Genomic DNA, 17,692 nt, shown 5'->3' with positions numbered 1-17,692 from the left:
GTGCCTGGCTTTTTATTCCAAGGATCCTCCTTCCCCCGGTGGATTCTGCGCGTCTTTTGGTGCTCTCCAGTGTCCCTTGTTCTTTCCTCGCCTTTCTGCAGGCCGTTTTTTTGCCTCCGTTTTCTTGACCTGCTTGCGCGAATCCACAGAAAGAAACGGATTCGAAAATGGTGCACTTCTCTCCGTTTTTCCACAGTTGACATTTTCGAGACTTTCGTATGCTCTTTCCTCCAACCTTTTTCGGACGCCGCCCGCCCGCGTCAAGTCTCTCTTCTTAGAAGAGAGCAGAAGGCGCAAACACACATACCGGTACCTCTTGAGAAAGCATTCACATGGAACTACATCGATACGCATGCTGTATGCGAAGGTTGACACATATATTCATGTATATATATATATATATATATACTCACACACGAAGAAGGACTGGAGCGCCTGCATAGATCTGTGTCCGCACCGCGGAGTTCTTTGCGCCTGTATCTCGACGGAAACGTACCAGCTGTGAAACTCACAACTGCATCCTCACGTCTGTATCCATATATATATATATATATATATATTTGTATATCTGCATGTAGATATGTATATATATATTTACAATTACACATGCAAGGATGTATCTTCTTCAGCGTCCATCTTCCGCTCAACGCCTGTGTCCCCCGGGTTCCGTGCGAAGGCTCGAGTCTTTTTGACGGCACGCCGTGAGTGCCAGGTAAGTTCCTGGGAATCCCCGCCCGCAGTCGGGTTTGGTCAGGGCTTGCTGACTGTACATACCACTGCATGCGGCACAGTGGACATCTTCATATTCAGAGAATGGGGAAGTCCTTGCAAGAACAAGAGCTCCAGAGTTTTTCGCTTCTGACAAAAGGCACTCGAGCGGAGCAAAACAGGACGAGCGGCGCGCACATCTCACGAGTGTTTTTGGTCAACAGTGACGCACCCTACAGCTTGGAACCGTCAACCGTCACGATCCCGCAATAGGCAGCCCCGTGAGCGAGGCTCTGTGCAGAATCGCGTTGTGCATCTGGGCTCTGGTGTGCACCGAGTGCGTGCAGGCACTTTCGTACAGGTCTCTATGCTCAGGGAGGTCTATGTTGACACGCGTATACATGCGCGTATTAATAATGTAGATATGCTTTGATAGTTTGCTGTTCAAAAGGAAATATCACTGAGATGTACTTCTGTTTCTGGATGGCCTAGGCGGCGCCGGCGTCACTCCCAACAAGACACTCTTTGCCCTCCGGCACTACACCTGTAAATGCAAAGACAAAAGTTAACTGTATACGTGAAAGCATTAATGCGTCTACATATATATATATATATATATATATCTAGAAATATACATATCTAGAGGTATACACATATCTGTGTGTGCACGTATATTCATACAATATATATATATATATATATGTATATATTTGTTTATGCCAATGCAGGTGCATGCAAACATGTAAAAATGGCTGGCCATAAGTCCGTTTTAACGAGTGGGAGCACGCGAGCGTTTGGCGCCAAGTGTACCTCGAATTACGGTGGCTACCCAATGCAGATGGGCTTTGTCACGAACCAAAAGGACGACGAAAGGACAGAGCGGTACTAAACTCCCTGTGCGGTTCACCCTATTCACAAAAATACATTTACCTATTCTTCGTTCATATATACATCCATACATAAAGTATATACGTTTGCATATCAGTCTAGAGTTGACAAATGTTTGCGCGTCACGACCAAGAAAGCACAAAAGCCCACCCTCTAGACGCACAAAAGCCGACACAAGAACCTGCTTTTCCCGATCTGCACATGTCGCAGATTGTCTCTTTCCGCTCGTTCTTCCTGGGTGTTCCCCGTCTGAAAGGCGCTACGACTGTCTCTCCCTTCCGTGCCCGTTCTTCTCTCCTGACTCGTGGAGACAGCAAAACTCTCCATTCTCTGCTTCGTCTCTCGCTGCCTTCGCGCCCTTCTTCCGCTTCCTGTTCTTCTCTTGGATTGCTCCGGTTGCATAGATCCGCGCCGAGTTTCTTCGTCGTGTCTCTTACTCTTCTCCTAGAATATTGACGCCGAAGACGCCTCCTCTTGCTTCCTTTTTCTTTGGTTTGTTCTCCAGCACTTGGTACGCGCTCTCTTTCTTTTCTGTGCGTCTCGGCTTGTCCTCTTTCTTCTTTCTGCGCTCCGGTTCTTTCCGCATCCGAGAGAGTGCTTCGTAGCCGGCCCCGCCCTTCGAGTCAGCTCTGTCGCGCGGTCCCCTCTGCACACGCATCGACAGACTCCGCGCGTAGTGAATCGCAGGTGCGTTCGTTTCCGGGCGTTCGCCCTCGTCGCTTTCTTCAGACGCCGCGCGCGCCGCGTCTTCTTCACTTCTGGCCGGCGCCTCTGCCTCCCGGAACCCCTTGCCCTTCTTTCTCTTTCTCTTCTCGTCTTCGGGCCGCGGAGTCGAAGCTGCCGAGAGCGGCGAAGACTCGGTTTTCGCACGCCCGTCTTTCTTTTTGAACGGGCGGATTTTGACGGTCTTTTTGATTTTCACGACGCCCTGAGGATCCACGTCGCCTGAGGCGCCACGCCCGCCGCTGCGTCGCCAGGCCGCCTTCGCCGTCTCCGTCTGGACGTCAGGACGCACGAGGATGTCGCTGCCTCGGTCGTCTTGGAAGTGCAGCGTAGGCTGTCGCTCGCCTCCGAACCGTTGTCGCACGAGATCCCAGTCGTCGTCCGTCTTCTGCGCGCCCACGGGCGACGCCTTCCTCTCAACCCCATCTAGAGGCGACAGCGCGAAGGCCACGGAGTCCCGTCCCCCCTGGCGCCTCTTCTCTTTGCCTCGCTGGCGCGCAACCGGCGAGACGGCGAGAAGCGCGTCGTCGTCTTCCTCCGCCACCAGCCCTGGATCCAGGTACCGTCGCTGACTCGCTCTGCGGGACCCGGAGGCGCCTGACGCCTGAGGCGCGTCCTCGCCGTCCAGGAAGTCTGGGTCGTCCAACAGCTCGGCTGCGACGACAAAAGGCGAACCTGAATCGAACTCCTGTCTCCGCTGCCGCCTGCGGCGAAGCTCCTGGAGAGACACCGGGTACACCTCGCCCTCGGAGACGCGCCGGCGCCATTCCGAAATGCGCTCCTCGCGCTTGGTTTCTTCTTTCCGCTGCACTTGACGAGCCTCCTCCAAAGACTCTGGCGGTACATACACTCCCGGCGCTGAAAAAAGACAATTTGCACGAGAGGGAGAAAGGGGAGAACAGGGGATAAAACAGAAACCGCAGGTAAGCACACGAAAAAAAAGTTAACTAACGAAACACGGAAAAAAGCATCGCCTTCTGTCGATTCTCTCCAAGGCTTGTGCCTTCTCGTCCAAACCTCGTCTTCCGTCTTTATCCATACCTCGTCTTCCGTCTTTTTCCCCCTTGATTCACAGCGATGCGCGAGAATCCTTCTTCGCATGCGCTTTATCCTCGTCCGTTGCTCCTTCCCGCGTGTGTCTGCAGATGCTTTCTGCCCGGGTCACGTGCGACTTTCAACTTTCGTTTTTCGGACTTACGAAGCACAGCGGGGCCTCGGGCGACGCCTGTGAGGTCCAGAAGCTGGCGCTGGCGGTGTCTTTGCTCGACCCGCTCCTCCGTCTGCTCGTCTGCATAGGTGAGAAGAGAAATGTCGTTCTGGAGAACGTCAATTTCGTCGTTCAGATCCTGCAACGCACGCTCCAAGGACGCAATGAAAAGGCCTTTCTTCTTGTTCAGCTTGCGGACACTCCGCTGGTAGTCTCCTGGAAAACCAAGACACGCACACGAGGTTGAGCTGCGACAAAAAGTGTAGATATCAACGTGGAAGCGTTCCGAGAAAACCGTACATAGTAGACCTTTGCGCGCCCCTGGATTCTCCACGAGGCAGAATCCAGGACTCGCCTTTCGCATGCAGGGAATGAAAAACTGCCCAGGAAGAAGGGAAGGGGAGGGGGGAAAGCTGTGGCATTTGCTATGATAGCGCAGTCTTCTACCCTTCGCAACGCAGGCCCCGTGCAAAAAGGAGATCCACCCAGGGAAGAAAAAGATGTACAAATGCATATACAAACGTATACAGTTACAAAAACGTATTTACTCTTGACAGAATGCGCATGTTTGTTTAAATGTGCGTGTGTGTATGTGTGTAGGGGCTGTCTACGCGGAAAAGCCTCCACTCACACACCGATGAAAACAGACATATCTATATGATTGCATATATGTGTAAATGTATGCATGCATGCATATGTAACGTACGAATATGTAGATGGTCGTTTCCGTGCGATACGAATAGAGGGAAAAGTTCAGAAGCGAGACATCCGGGAACCGGCAAGGCGCGAGAGGAGAGGTAGGAGACAGTTTCGTACCCAGGATTTTCAAATCGTAGAGAATCAAAAACTGCTTCGCCTTGAGGAACTCCAAGTCTGTGATGTACTGCTGAATGCGAACCAGCTGCGTGCCGAGAAAGGCGCGCTCAATGCGGTCCTGAACAAAAAATGGATGCGGCGGTTGCGCGCACGCGCGGCGGGGTTCTTCTCAACAACAAAGAAGAGTCGATCCACCACTGTGTTTGCTTCCTTTCCTTCTCCTCGTGTCGTTTTCAACACCGCCCGCTCTCGAGCATTCTTCGCTGAAAGCCGCTCTCCTTCGCAAAAGTTTCCACTTTCGGCGGCGCCTGCGTTCTCTTCTTTTTTTTTTTGAGGACGCCTGTCCCCGTGGACAGTTCTGCATTTCTCGACGAACGCTTTCCTTCCCGTTTCCAGCTCTCTCTCCACTCACCCTGAGCCTCCCCGTTCGCGTTGTCAATCGACTGTTGCAGATCCATATATATCCTCATAACTCTATTCTATACATGCATAGACCTACATAGAAATATATGTATGCTTATATAAGTATGTATATGCATATCTGCATCAGTCCACCTCTCTACATTTGGGAACTGTGCTCCCATTAATGAAACTCATCATTTCTTTATATATATATATATATATATATCTTTGTACATGAAGTTCGAGAGTATACAGGCGAAGCTGTAACCTTGATCAGAGTTAATACCTTTCAGGGAGAGGGGTGCGGAGACTCGCGGGCGACACGGGGAAGGAGTGTGGATGAGCAGAACGAGAGAAAAAGCGGCACGGAATTCCCTTCAAAAACGCAGGATCACTTCGGAAAGAGGGCAGGATTCAACCGGTGCATCCAGTTCAGACGATGTGGCGGCAGAGTGCGCAAACACACGGCTGAGAAGAGACGGCGACAGGACTCACCTTGGTAGTACAGGGGAGAGTTGCGAGAGTGGGAAGGCCTCGAAATTCGTCGAAGAAGCGATCGCGAAGCAGCGCCGCTTGACTGTCCAGAGACGCCATCGCTCCGTCTGCGTTCGCCTGCGCAATCGCCAACTGGAGGGCTTTCAAAAAGGCCTGAAACGCCGAAAAGCAAAAACCCACTTTTCCCGAAAAATCCACACTCAAAATTCACCAACACACCAGATCACACACGGCCGCCAACAAAAACATATATATACATATATATGTGAAAGGTCCTCACATAGATGGGCTTTTACATGAAAAATGCATTTCTACACACACCACAATCTCTCTCTCTATCCGTATACATCTGCATAAGTGCAACTCTGTAGGGAGTGGCAGTGGAAGCGTTTACCTACACACGCGTGGAGATCAGTAGGTGTATATAAGCGGACGCGTATGGATATGCCTGCATCGATCTCTCTCTACTTTTCTGCATGTATCGCTATAAAAGAGATGTCTTTGCGTCTCGTGCTTACTTTCCAGTAGAGAATGACGGTGTCGCTGACGGCGAGGGCCATCCTGCGTCTGGGTTCGACGCCGTACTTGGTGACGAGGTCTTGCACTTCTGGTGCTGCGTCGAGCTCGATGTGTGTGTAGCGCAGATAGAGGAAGGCGAGGACGAGGTAGTTCAAGTAGCAGAAGAAAACGATGCAGAAGAAGAAAACGAACGCCTCAAACTGCCACGTGAGAGCGTGGTGCTGCGTGGCGGGAGCCGTGACAGCGTTGAAGTTCCATTTTGAAGTTAAAATCATCAGGCACGTCACGATCGAATACGTCGGCGTGCTAAAGCCTCGAAACTGGACACCCAAAATCGTGTACCCTGAAAAACGAGGACAGAGAGAGCCGCCAGGGAGACACAGAAAGATCCCAAGAGGAAAAAGAGAGGAGAAAGAGGCGCGAAAAAAGCAAAGAGACGCCGCTTGCCTTGCATTCCGACGGTCCACACGAAAAAACGGGCGTCTACCTCTGCGTGGCGAGGGCCCAAACCAGAGACACGCGGGGTGACAGCAGGGGACTCCCGCTAAGGGAGAGAGACAGGAGGGGCGAGAGAGAGACTGCGAGAGACTCGGGAGCTCCCTGGGGGAACGGGCTTTCGAGGCCTAGCGAAAGTGTCTCCTCGCTGGGCGCTTCTCGAGAGCAGAAGGCCAAGACAGGAAAAGGCACGGGGTGAGCGGAGGGGAAAGAGAGGATCTGAGAGCGCTGCAGTTTCCTGTCGCCTGCGGAGACAGAAAAAGGTTGGAGGCTTGCTTTGAGGAACGCAGCCAGGAGAGAAGAAGAAGAGTTGCGCTATAGAGACGTATAGAGAACACAGGGCCCCAGAGGCAGGCTGCTGGAGAGAAGGTTTGTGCCTCGCCGCGCGGAAAGTGCGAGAACCTGTTTCGCGCTTACCGGCGAAGCAAAAGGCGAAGAAGGCGACGACGACAAAGACACTCGCGATAGCGATCTGCGACGCTGCTCCGTAGAGAATTTCAATAAGCTTGCGAGCCTCTTGGAAGCGCTGGGGAACGGCTGCTGTGAGCGTGAGGATCCTCACCGCCACCATCAGAAGAGCCACGACAGCCAGAACCTTGGCGCGGAAAAGAGCGTCACCCTTCGCCTCGAGGGACTCCTGCAAGCGCATGAACCGAAGGATGGATTCCGCTGTCGGCGGCGGCGAGTTGTCTGGGCCTGCGGGCAGGACGCAGAAACAAAGGGGAACCGAGAAACAGAAAAGTGGAAGAGAGCGTGAGACGGAGAAAGTGAGATGGAGGTAGACAGAGAAAAATAAAGAAGGAAAGAGAACTAGAAGGAGAGAAAAGGCGAGACTGCGAGAGAAAGCGAGAAGGCCAAGTAAGCACAGATCTGCGAGGAGAGACGCGCAGGAGGGTTAGAAAACAGAAACGAAAGGAAAGACTGTTGCGAGGCAGGAGACAGAGAAGTGCAGCATCGCGTCAGAGCAGCGGACGGCGCAAGCACGCAAAGGCAGAAGCGGGACAGCGGCTTCAACCTCGTGGATGCATGTCCACTGAAACGCCGGCACCGAGCTCATCTTTGCGAGTTTTCCCGCTCTTGTTTCGCTTTTCGAGGGCCGCCTCGGCCCCGACTTCCCTCTCGCTGGCTTCGACGCGCCTCGCCACTGCGAGCTCGCCCCGCGCCGGACATTTTCGCCTACCTTGCGAGGACCCAGGCACCCAAAGCCAGGGCTGGACGGGGCCAGGCACGATGCCGGGAATGTCCAGAGAGTCGCCGAACTCGCCCGCGTCCTCTCCTGTGCCCGCACTGAGGCGCCGCGCGGGAAGCGAAGCGGAAGAGACATGTGGCGACGAAACAAGAGAGGAAGAGGGGAAGGGAAACCCGGCGGCAACAGAGGAAGAAGGTGCATGCGCCTGGGAGCCTCGGCTCCTGCGTCGCGGCGATACGTGCTCGCCGCCTCCGTGTTCCTCTTCTCTGTTGGCTGAGGCGGCGGGCACCTCCACGGATGAGGAAGAACGCAAACGAGCGTTCTTTTGAGCCGGCGCGATTCCGCCTCGTCCCTCCCCACTGCGCGCCGAGCCTGTCGCTCCCAGGCGCCGTCGCGTCCCAGTGTCTCCGAGCCCGCTGCCTGCGTCTCCGTTGTCTCCGGCCAGGTGACGGGGGCTCGCCCCCGGGAGGAAGTTGGAGGCGAGGCGCGAGAGAGCAGAGACGGAGCGCATCGTTGCGTCTTGCGTCTGAGTGGAGACGCCGAGGCCGATGGAAGCTGCCGACTCCCATCCCGGGTTGAAGGACACGTTGAGGAGGGCGACGTAAAAGAAGACAAAGAGCGAGAGGAAGATGAGCGTCGGCAGGTCCAGGAAGATGAAGAGAGAAGACGAGTAGACACGCTTCTGGGTTGTGCGGTAGGAGTAGAGGATATACAGGAGAAAACAGAGGGAGGCTATCATAACGAGGACGAACGACGCATGGGCAGACGCCGAAGTGGGAGACAGAGTCCACGAAGGAACTGCGACGACTCCTGGCGTCACTGTCAAGCCTCCCGTATTCGCCAGCTCAAAGGTCACCTGGGAAGCCAAACACACGAGGAAAAAAGCAGTGAAAACGCGTCACGAAGAACTCGAAGACCAACAATGCAAGGCACTCCGAGACAGGGAGACAAAGGAAGCCGGGGCAAACGACAGACATCGCGAAACGAGCGGAAAAAACGAGGCGAGGCACCTAACGCAGGGAAGACGACAGTCCAGGTGTAACACCGCGCGCGCGCCAGCCCCTTTTCCCTGTTTTTTGAGGAACCGGAGGCGTGAACCTTTTCGACGTGCTGAACCCACAGTTCTCAAGTTGAGAGGCGAGACACAGAACGCAGCCGCCCCTTCCTCTATAAAATCGGAATCACCAGCCTGGGGCTCTACTCTCACTAAAAAGAAGATGTGTAAATAAACATATACAAAATGTACTTGTACACACAGAGGGAGATCCCCATGGTCCACACAGAGACGTGCAGTGTCCTATACATATATATTTATACATTTATACATATTTATATATATATATATATATGCAAGCATTTACATGCATCTCTGTAAATGTACACAAGTAAGTACACGCAGATGCCAAGTTCGGCGTTCGGCATATACCTTGTTGAGGAGGTATACACCGGAGTCTCCGTTGAAGTCCACCCAGACTACATCGAGCTGCGCAAGTTGGTAATCCAAGAATCCGCCTTCTTTGAGGCGATCGATTTTTCCCTTCATGCTGGAGGTGCCGTGATAAAGAGCCGCAAACTCTGTGGCCGAAAGATTCAGCGTAGCGGCCCTGGGGGAGCCCAAGAGGTCAGCGAGAGGGTCGGCGCTGGTCCGCACAACCTGCGAAGTGCGCGGGACGATGCGAGAAAGACCTCCTTGATCTCCCAGTTTGCGCGGAGACTGAGAAGAGACACCTGACGAAGCAAGACGACGAAGCGGCGCTTCAGCCGACAGGGGCGAAGGCGCACTGTCGGCTGAAACCACGGCAGCTCCAGGGGAGGATGAAGAGGAAGAGGAAGGCGAGAAAGAAGAGGGAGAAGGCGACGCAGAAGAGGAAGAGAAGGCGGGATCAACAGGAGACGAAGCAGAAGCGGGATCACCAGAAGGCGAGGCAGGAGCGGGATCACCAGAGGGCGAGGCAGGAGCGGGATCACCAGAAGGCGAGGCAGGAGCGGGGTCAACAGAAGGCGAGGCAGGAGCGGGGTCAACAGAAGACGAGGAACGCTTTTTGGCAGAGGCGGTAGCGCCGGTCGCACCCGCGAGAGTCGAAGTGAAGAAGAGACCTACACGGTAGACGCGGTCGTCGACATCGGCGGTGAATTTCGCGCCGTTCACTCCGTACGTCTCCGTCGTGCCCGACGAGAAGGAACTGGTTCCCAGGCGCGTCACGGGACATATGCGATACACTGGAAAGACAGGAAAGCGAGACAAGAGCCGAGCAAGGATGAGGAGCGAGAAGAATGGAGAGGGAAACGCGGAGTGGCGACGAGGTAGACCAGAGGCAGGCAGGGACTGGTCCAAGCGGACTGGACCCAGCATTGAGCGACGAAAGAGGCGGCAAACAGATTCGCCCATCCAAGCAAAGCCGGCACCTAAATCGCAGGGATTTTGGAGAAGCGACGCCGAGGAAAAGATGCACAGAGAAGTGCCAAGGCGAGAGAGAGTTTGGCGTCTTATCTGCTGTGGGGTTTGCCGTTCACTCACGCGACGACGTCGACGCGCGGCACTGCAGGCTGACACGCCGCGCGATCAGAAGAGCCCCGGGATTGGCGAGCGGGGCGCGATGGGAAAGGTACGGTGCTGAGTAGGCCGCGTTCAAAATCTCTTCCGCGAGGACGTGCTGCAGCCAGTCGTAGATTCCCTGGAGAGAGGAGACGTCCTTCAGCGTGATTGTTCGTGGCAACGGCTGAGAGAAGACAGCCAGCAAAGACGAGAGACAGAGAAAGGCAGATAGAAGGGGGAAAAGAGAGAGATACAGAGATACAGAAAGAGAGAAATTAAAGAGAGAAAGAGCGACTGAGATTGGTGACGGGCGAGCCGAAAGGCACCCCACGCTGCTGAGGGCCTTTGTCTTCGCCAGGAAGACGTCCTCCCCACAAGGAGGGGATCCGTGCGCCTGCGTCGGCAACGCCCGAGAGCCGAGACGCGAAGAGGGCGAACAGAGAACGGGAGAGCGACCGCCCAGAAGAAACGCGAGAAGCGAGGGAAGGGCACCAAAGAGAGGAAAGTGTAGAGACAGAAGAAAGTGTAGAGAGGGGAAAGTGTGGAGACAGGGAAGTGTAGAGACAGGAAAGTGTAGACAGAAGAAAGGAAGAAAGTGTAGAGAGGGGAAAGTCCACAGAGAGGGGAAAGCGTCGCAATAGAGAGAGACGGAAACTGTCAAGAGAGAAGTCGTACGCTCGTTTCTCGCCGTTTTCGTCGCGCTTACCTCGGAGAGAGCAGTGAGGACGTTCTTGAGAATCTGCGCGCCTTCGCCTTGAGTTGTCGAGTCTCCGTTGCTGCCGCCGGCCTGTGCGGCGGTGTCTCCACTTGGTTCGCCTTGGCTGTTCTGTGCGCGGGTTGTCGCACAGAGGTCATCTCGGAATCCAAGAGGAGGCGTGAGTTCGAGAAGGCGCTTGCTCGCGAACGGGTCCGTGGACAGGAAGCGTCGATTCTCGAGTTGGCTGGTGGCTGTGTGATCGCGGTAGACTCGAGGCGCGTCAAAAAGGAGCGAGACGCCGGCGACGAAGAAGATGGAGAAGACGAGGAGGAGACACAGCAACACCCGCGACGGCCGCGTCTTCGACTCCGGAATCGTTGTGACCGCCACGCCACTCTCTTCAATCTGTCTCTGAGACTCTTTCTCCTGTCTCCGCATCTCTGCCTTCTCCTCTTTCTGCTGGAGACGCCGCTTCTGCACCAAACGACCCAGAAGCAAGGCGCAGACCGACGAGAAGCGCACGTGAGAGCCGCGAAGGAGGAGAGGGCGGAGGAGAGACATGAGCGGAAAGGAGGGAGAAGAGTGGAGGGAATGTGCAGCACAGAAAAAGAGAAAAGGGGAAACACACACAGAGCATAAAGAACCGAAAGGAGAGAGAGGCGAGAGAGTGGGGAATCTTGGAAGGGAAAAGGACGGAAGAGAGGAGCACGGGCATCAGAGACGAGTGGAGGAATCGAGTCCTTTTGGAGTGTTCTTCGTGCCCCGGACAGGCACATTTGCGATACATGTTGTCACTGCTCTCCGCTTTCCTGCTCTCCGCGCTTCTTCACCCGACTCTGCCTCCTCTCCAAGACCACGCTTCTTTTCGTTTTCTGCCCACCTCGTCGGAAGTCGCGTGGCGTCCAGGGTCCGGGGCGCAGCAGAAGACAAATTCTGCAAGGAAGTCTCGGGCCTGGTCAGCCATCTCGGCGCCTGCGCACGCACACAGACGGAGCCTTTTTTCCCGCGAGCCTGAAAACGTATCTGGTAACATCTGCAGGGAGAGAGCCTCGAAGAAACGTCGCCAACGCGCCTCGCAACTGCACTGCCGAGACCCCGACGAGAGATCCTCCAGGAGACTCCCCCAGCGCGAGGCGATTCAGAGAAGGAAGAACAAGCGAGAGCTGCCACGGCGCGAGGAAGAAGGACAGGGCGTTCGTGAGGGTTAGTGAGGACAGGAGCGAGGTAAAAGGCCGAACCCTCGCTCTGCAGCGAGATGCCGAAGCACGAGACGAGGCGCGCGCGCGCGCCACGAAAGACCCGCACACACAGGGAAGCGGGCGCGATCCGAGACCTTCGCTGCCTGCAGCTGTGAGCCGCCAAGAGGAAGCGAAAGCGAAGCGAGCGCGCCGAGGAGACAGAAACGCCGCACATGCAGACACACACGGGCGTCTCTGGGCCGGCGAACTCACCGAGCATTTCCGTTTCATTCAAGCCTGTCTTGACCATAACCTTTCGAACAGAGTAGACGACGAGGGCAATCAACATCGGGAGAAGAATGGTCCACCAAACGAGAATGAAGACGAGGTTGTACAGGGCGCCGACGGGGGGAAACGTGAAGAGCAGTGGCGAGCCGAACAGAAGAGCAAGCGTCTGAAAGATCGCATCTCCGTACGTTCCAAAGGGCGTCTCCTTCACTCCTGACACAGGCCACCGCGCAAACTCCCAGACACTCGCAGGTCTCCCCGTAGCTCGACGCATACGTCCCACACGACAGCCACACATCAACAGAGAGGCGTAGATACACAAATGCTCAAAACAAGAGATGTATATATCTGTATGTTTTGTAGATATAGAGCTGAGTATGGAGAGAGCGTTCGGAGGACAGGAAGCAAAAGAAAGACTAGCGAGAAAACACGCGGCGCGTCCTCGGAAAGGAGAATGGACGCGGTCGGACGCTTCCCCTAGAAGCGAGGGCCTCGCACTCGCCGAAACTACAGAGAGGCGCACTGCAGAGGTCGCATCGTCAGGCTGATCGACACTCATTCGTGCACATACCTGCATAGTTAGGTGCATCAATCCAGAGAGAAGGATACACTCACAGATACTAAATGATCGCTACAGTATTCAGTAGACAGGTGGATGCATCCGTAAATCCATCCACACACGTACATGCCCTGTATCTACACAGCTGATTTGCACATGCATGTGTCGACAAAACATCAAGACTTTTACACAAAAACGACGCACGCAAAAATGTATGCACACCCAAGACGTATGCAAATGTATGTCAGGATCGGTGTGTAGATAGAGATGCGTGGTCTACGTTGAGATGGATGGATAGGCCAGGCGCGGTGTCTTCTTTCTTTACGTTTACTCTTTTCTCTTCTCGTTTCCTCTCGCTCTTTGCTTCGCGTAAGAAGCCGCTTTTGTTCGCGCACCTGCGAGCAGGTAATTCGAGGCGGCGACGCCCAGGATCGCGAGCATCGCCACGAGGTGAACTCCTGAGAATTCGCGAAGCGCAGTTTTCAGGGCGCGCTGGACGACGAAGAAAAAGAGACTGGCATTCGTGAGGAAAAGCAGCGTTCGCATCATCGCGAAGAAGGTTGTGGCGACAATCAGGAAACGCGTCACATCGTCGACCAAGTCTGCAGAGACACAGGAACCCAGAAAGACCGACAGCCCGCAGTCAACATCGCCGAGGCGCGGCGGCCCAGAAAACGTGCATAAAGGAGGGTTTCGCCTCGCTCCTGGGACTATGTTTTGGGACGGATCCTTCGAGCATCTGAGTGGTTCTCTCGCTAACAGATGTGAAAACAGAAATCCGTGTTCGAATAGTGGGTGCTGGGAAAACGCGAGAGTGGCGCGAGGCGAGAGCACAGGCACAAAGCGCTGCGGCACATCCACGGGGAGAAGCAGGTGGAGCTGAGATTTGATCTTCTCACCACACAGGGGTGACGAGAAGATAGAGCCCTTGGCGGCGAGGGCGTTTTTTCTTCAGACTCAGAGTGTCCTGACTCGCGTGCTAGGGTCTGTAGGGTCTGTCCCCCCCCGTCTGTTCTTTTTTGAAGTGTGTCTTTTCCCTCTTTCTGGAGTGTCTGTTTCTTCCTTTCGTCTGTCCGGTCTTTTTCGTCTGAGGGCTCTGCGCCCCCGCTTCGAAAGAACAGTCACTTCCTCTCCTCACCGACGAGCTGTATGTACTTGAAAGTGTTGACGTTGGGCAACAGGTTCGCGACAACGGCACGGCTGCACAGAAGAATCGCCGTCAAGAAGCCGCACACACACGTTCCCAGAACTTCCCACCTTCCGCGGAGATACGCAGAAAACGCACTCTCGCGTCTCTCTGCGACCCTGAAAACAGAAACGCAAACCAAAGCCGAGACCACGCATCCACACATCCCAAAGAAATATATATATATATATATATATATGTTTGAGTACATGCATTTGACTCTTTGCGCGTATCTATCTCTCATTGCATCGATCGATGGGTCTACATGTATCCCTCCGTCCGTATATATATATATATATATATGACTGCATCTACTTATCCATATCGGTTTTATCGATACCTCTCCACATGCATATATATATATATATATATATATATTCAGATGTGAGGAATGAATGAGAGGTCTTTCTTGGCTTTTGAGGGCCACCAGTGAATCCTGAGAAGAACCGGTTTAGGTTTAGCGTGCAGATCGCTGTCAACTGATCAGGGGAGACGCGCGTCTCTCGGCTCTCCATTGAGGGGGAGCGTGCGGGGCATCTTTGAGAGCACCAGCTTTACTTAAAACTTTCCTTCTCGAAGTCGGTCTGTGCATGGAGTAGCCAGATGTGCCGAAACCATATCCGAGTGAAGGGGGAGAAAAGGAGAGAGTACGCACGGCTTCCGGAGCGCGGCTCTATCGGCCTACCGTGAGGCGTTTTTGACGTATCGGAAGGCGTAGATTTCCACGAAGAGGTAACAGACGGTGACGAGGAAAAAGAGGCCCGAGACGATGATCGACACGAGGAAACTGGAGACGAGGTTGACGAAGATGGTGCACCGGGGCACAATGAGACCCGTCGGCAGCTGTGTGAAGCTCACCTCCACGTCTGTGCAACCGATCCAAGCGGCAGGAAGGAAGAAAAGAGAACGGGGACGAGTCAACCTAACTCGAGAGGAGAGACATGCACTGGACACGAAGCAAAGGCGACTCGCCTTGTCCCTTCCTCTGAGCTCGGAACGAACAGACGCGTGCATCCCCGCCCCCCGCAGACCCGAGAGACGAGAAAGAAAAGGCAAAAGAAAGTGCGAGGACCGAGAAACCGGTGACTCCTCTGGAAACCCGAGAGCACTGACAAGAGTGAGAAAAGGCGATGGAGAAGAGAAGAGCGAGAGGAGAGAGAAGAACAACGGACACAGACTGAAGCCTGAGAAGAGGGTTGAGCAGAATCAGACAGAGTGAGGCTGGACGCGAGGCGAGTGTCGACTTTGGAAGAAGCAGGAAGGGCGCAAGAGGATATCTTCGCGAGTTTGCGCGAGAAACGAAACCCCCGACTCACACGAGGCATCGCCGGAATTGTCTCTCAGGAGCAACTGGACGGTGACGGAACTGGTGAGAGGCGTCAACCAACCCCCCGTTGTTAGCTCCTTCAGCTGAGGCGAGATGTCGTAGCCCCAGGGTACGCCGTAGAGCGTTCGGAAGTTCACCTCGTACGTGCCGCCGCCTGCAGGGAAGAAACCCCGGAGCACACGCGCGCGCAGGCAACGACCGTTTTCCAAGGAGCCTCAGCTTCTCGGGAGGAGCTCCGAAGGATCTTTGGGTGAGCTTCACCTGGCGCATGAACAAGTCTCAGACTGCTCGTCAACAGCACACCGGCCGAACGCTGTTCGATCGGACTCCCAGGCCTACAACACAACTTAGATGAGTTAAACAAAAACGCGGCCGGAACTGCGTAACAGCCTTGTGTTTAGGGGTTCGGTCGGAACCCACACAGGGGGTGGAAAGGCACCGTTCTGGGCTCGTGTGAGTATCTCTCTCGCCTTATCTCACCGGGAGCGAACGGATGCAGCACGGACGCGTTTTTTCACGAAGACGCGCGACGGAGGGGTGAAGTGGAGGTCTGGCTGTACTTTAGAAACGAAGTTTGTCTCCGGATATATATATATATATATATACGCATATATATATATATATATATACATATTTGTATAGGAGCCGACGCTGCAATCGCTACCTTTAGCTGGAGAGGGAAGAGTGTATGGAGCCGAGTGCGGCCGAGACTCTTCTATGGTTAGTTGCGTAAAGAAGGCACAGAAAGTTCTTGTCTCCACAGCCACAGAGTGTTCGCGCGTTGAAGCTGTGCACACACACACACACACGTGCGCTGTACTTGCCTGTCGTTTCCCAGAGCTTCAAGAGCAGGCCTTTGGAAGTGGTTCCCGAGTTGGTGGCAAGGATGCCCTTGACGACTGAAAGGTTCGCCTCTTCGACCGCGAGGAGATCCGCCACGAGGCCGGTGAGCAACATGCGCCGCAAAATGCGCTCCAACCAGAGTTCAACGTCGCTCCACTGCAACAGCGCCACGCTCGAGATGCCTCGCCCCTCCCACAGCCCCGTCCCCTCGTCGACCGGCGTCGGGGCCCGGTCTGCGCTCAGCCGTCTCCGACGCGGCGAGGAGACAGTCGGACTCGACGCCGCAGGAGACAGCGGAGACACTGTCGGGGCAAACGACGGCCGGCGGGAAGAACGCGCAGCTGGGGAAGCCGGCGCCGCGGAGTCCTCATCAAGTGAAGAAGATGAAGGAAATGAATATGAAGGAAGTGAAGGAAATGAAGGAGGTGAAGGAGATGACGGAGAGGGTGAAGGTTGAGAAGATGGAGAGTACGGCGAGGAAGCAGGAAAGGCAGCAGGTGATGCGGGTGGGAGAGAAAAGGACGGGGAGGACTCAGGAGAGGCCTGCGTGTGGGAGGCAAGACTTCGAAGTGTCTCAAGGGGGACCGGGAGAATCTGAGAAAAAGGCAAGAAGTCCGGTTTCGCTGCGAGGCGTCTAGTGGCTGCACCAGCGCCGGAAGTCCCCGGTTGGTTTTCAGTCTCGCCGGAGGTCGAGTCCTGGGGCGGGTCGGTCTGAGGCGCGGCCCGCGGCGGTTGGAGAAAAGGCGCCTGGAAGATGTTTCGCCTGATCGCCTGGCGGGTGACGTGCTTGCGCTCGACGTCTGTGGTGAGGATGGCGGCGGCGAAGAAGAGCGTGAGGAAGAAGACGAGGAAGACGACGAAGCACATCGCCGGCTTATGTGCCTCGATGGGCAGCACAGAGTACCGCTGTTGCTCCTCGCGCAGGCGCCGCCATCGCTCGAGTTGCTCCTCTTCGGACTCAGTGTCTTCCGGCCCCGGTCCCGAGGCCGGTTTCGCCTCGTCAAAGACCCGCATGGTGCCGCAGCCACCAGGAAAAAGGGGCGAGCGACGGAAGAGCGAGAGCGCAGAAAAAAGAGAGCTCCGGACAGACAAAGAAAGCCGAGAAGAAGAATCAAGTCGAAAAATCAAGTCGAAGAATCAAGTCGAGAAGAAGAAAGTCGAGAGGAAGAAAGCCGAGAGAGAGACGAGGAAGGCGAGTCAGAGAAGGGAAACGGACACGCAGAACAGAAAGAGACTGCCGAGAGGGAAGAAAGAACGGGGACAAACAGGAGACCGAAGAGAGAGGACCAGCAGGCGAAGGAGGAGACGAGAAGGGAACAGGAAAGGAAGAGGGACAGAGACTCGAGAGAAACCAGATGGGCGAAACCCCGAAACGGGAGAGGCGAAGGAGCCGCGGAACACGGTTGACAGATGAGAGATGTTTTCGACACAAGAGAAGGAGAGAAGGGAAGGAGGAGGACAGGAAGAGAATGAAGAGAAGAGAAGGGAATGGCTACTCGCCTGGATGCGCCGTCTGGGAAGAAAGGGGATAAATTGCAAGGAGGCAACGGCAAACGAGCATCGAGTCTGGGGACGGGGGACTGGCAGGAAAAAAGAGAATTCGAGACAGAAAATTCCGAACGAATTCCAACTGCAT

General features: G+C 54.8%; 1 protein-coding gene across 1 annotated transcript; it reads right to left on the bottom strand.

Moving 5' to 3' along the window:
* Positions 1–2,029: 2,029 nt before the first annotated feature.
* NCLIV_054630 (conserved hypothetical protein) lies at positions 2,030–17,070 on the bottom strand (the record flags this gene model as incomplete). Its single annotated transcript, XM_003885017.1, has 17 exons — positions 2,030–3,177; positions 3,518–3,742; positions 4,343–4,460; positions 5,240–5,392; positions 5,758–6,101; positions 6,671–6,949; positions 7,434–8,298; positions 8,869–9,662; positions 9,961–10,162; positions 10,685–11,149; positions 11,556–11,647; positions 12,127–12,354; positions 13,096–13,302; positions 13,839–14,005; positions 14,572–14,752; positions 15,203–15,367; positions 16,023–17,070. 17 exons carry the CDS (start codon positions 17,068–17,070, stop codon positions 2,030–2,032), a joined length of 6,681 nt encoding a protein of 2,226 aa, XP_003885066.1.
* Between the last annotated feature and the right edge of the window lie 622 nt (positions 17,071–17,692).

Source organism: Neospora caninum, chromosome XI, assembly GCF_000208865.1.
Source record: "Neospora caninum Liverpool complete genome, chromosome XI".
Lineage (NCBI taxonomy): Eukaryota > Apicomplexa > Conoidasida > Eucoccidiorida > Sarcocystidae > Neospora > Neospora caninum.
Note: the sequence above shows the minus strand (reverse complement) of the source record. Positions and strands in the feature narration are given on the sequence as shown.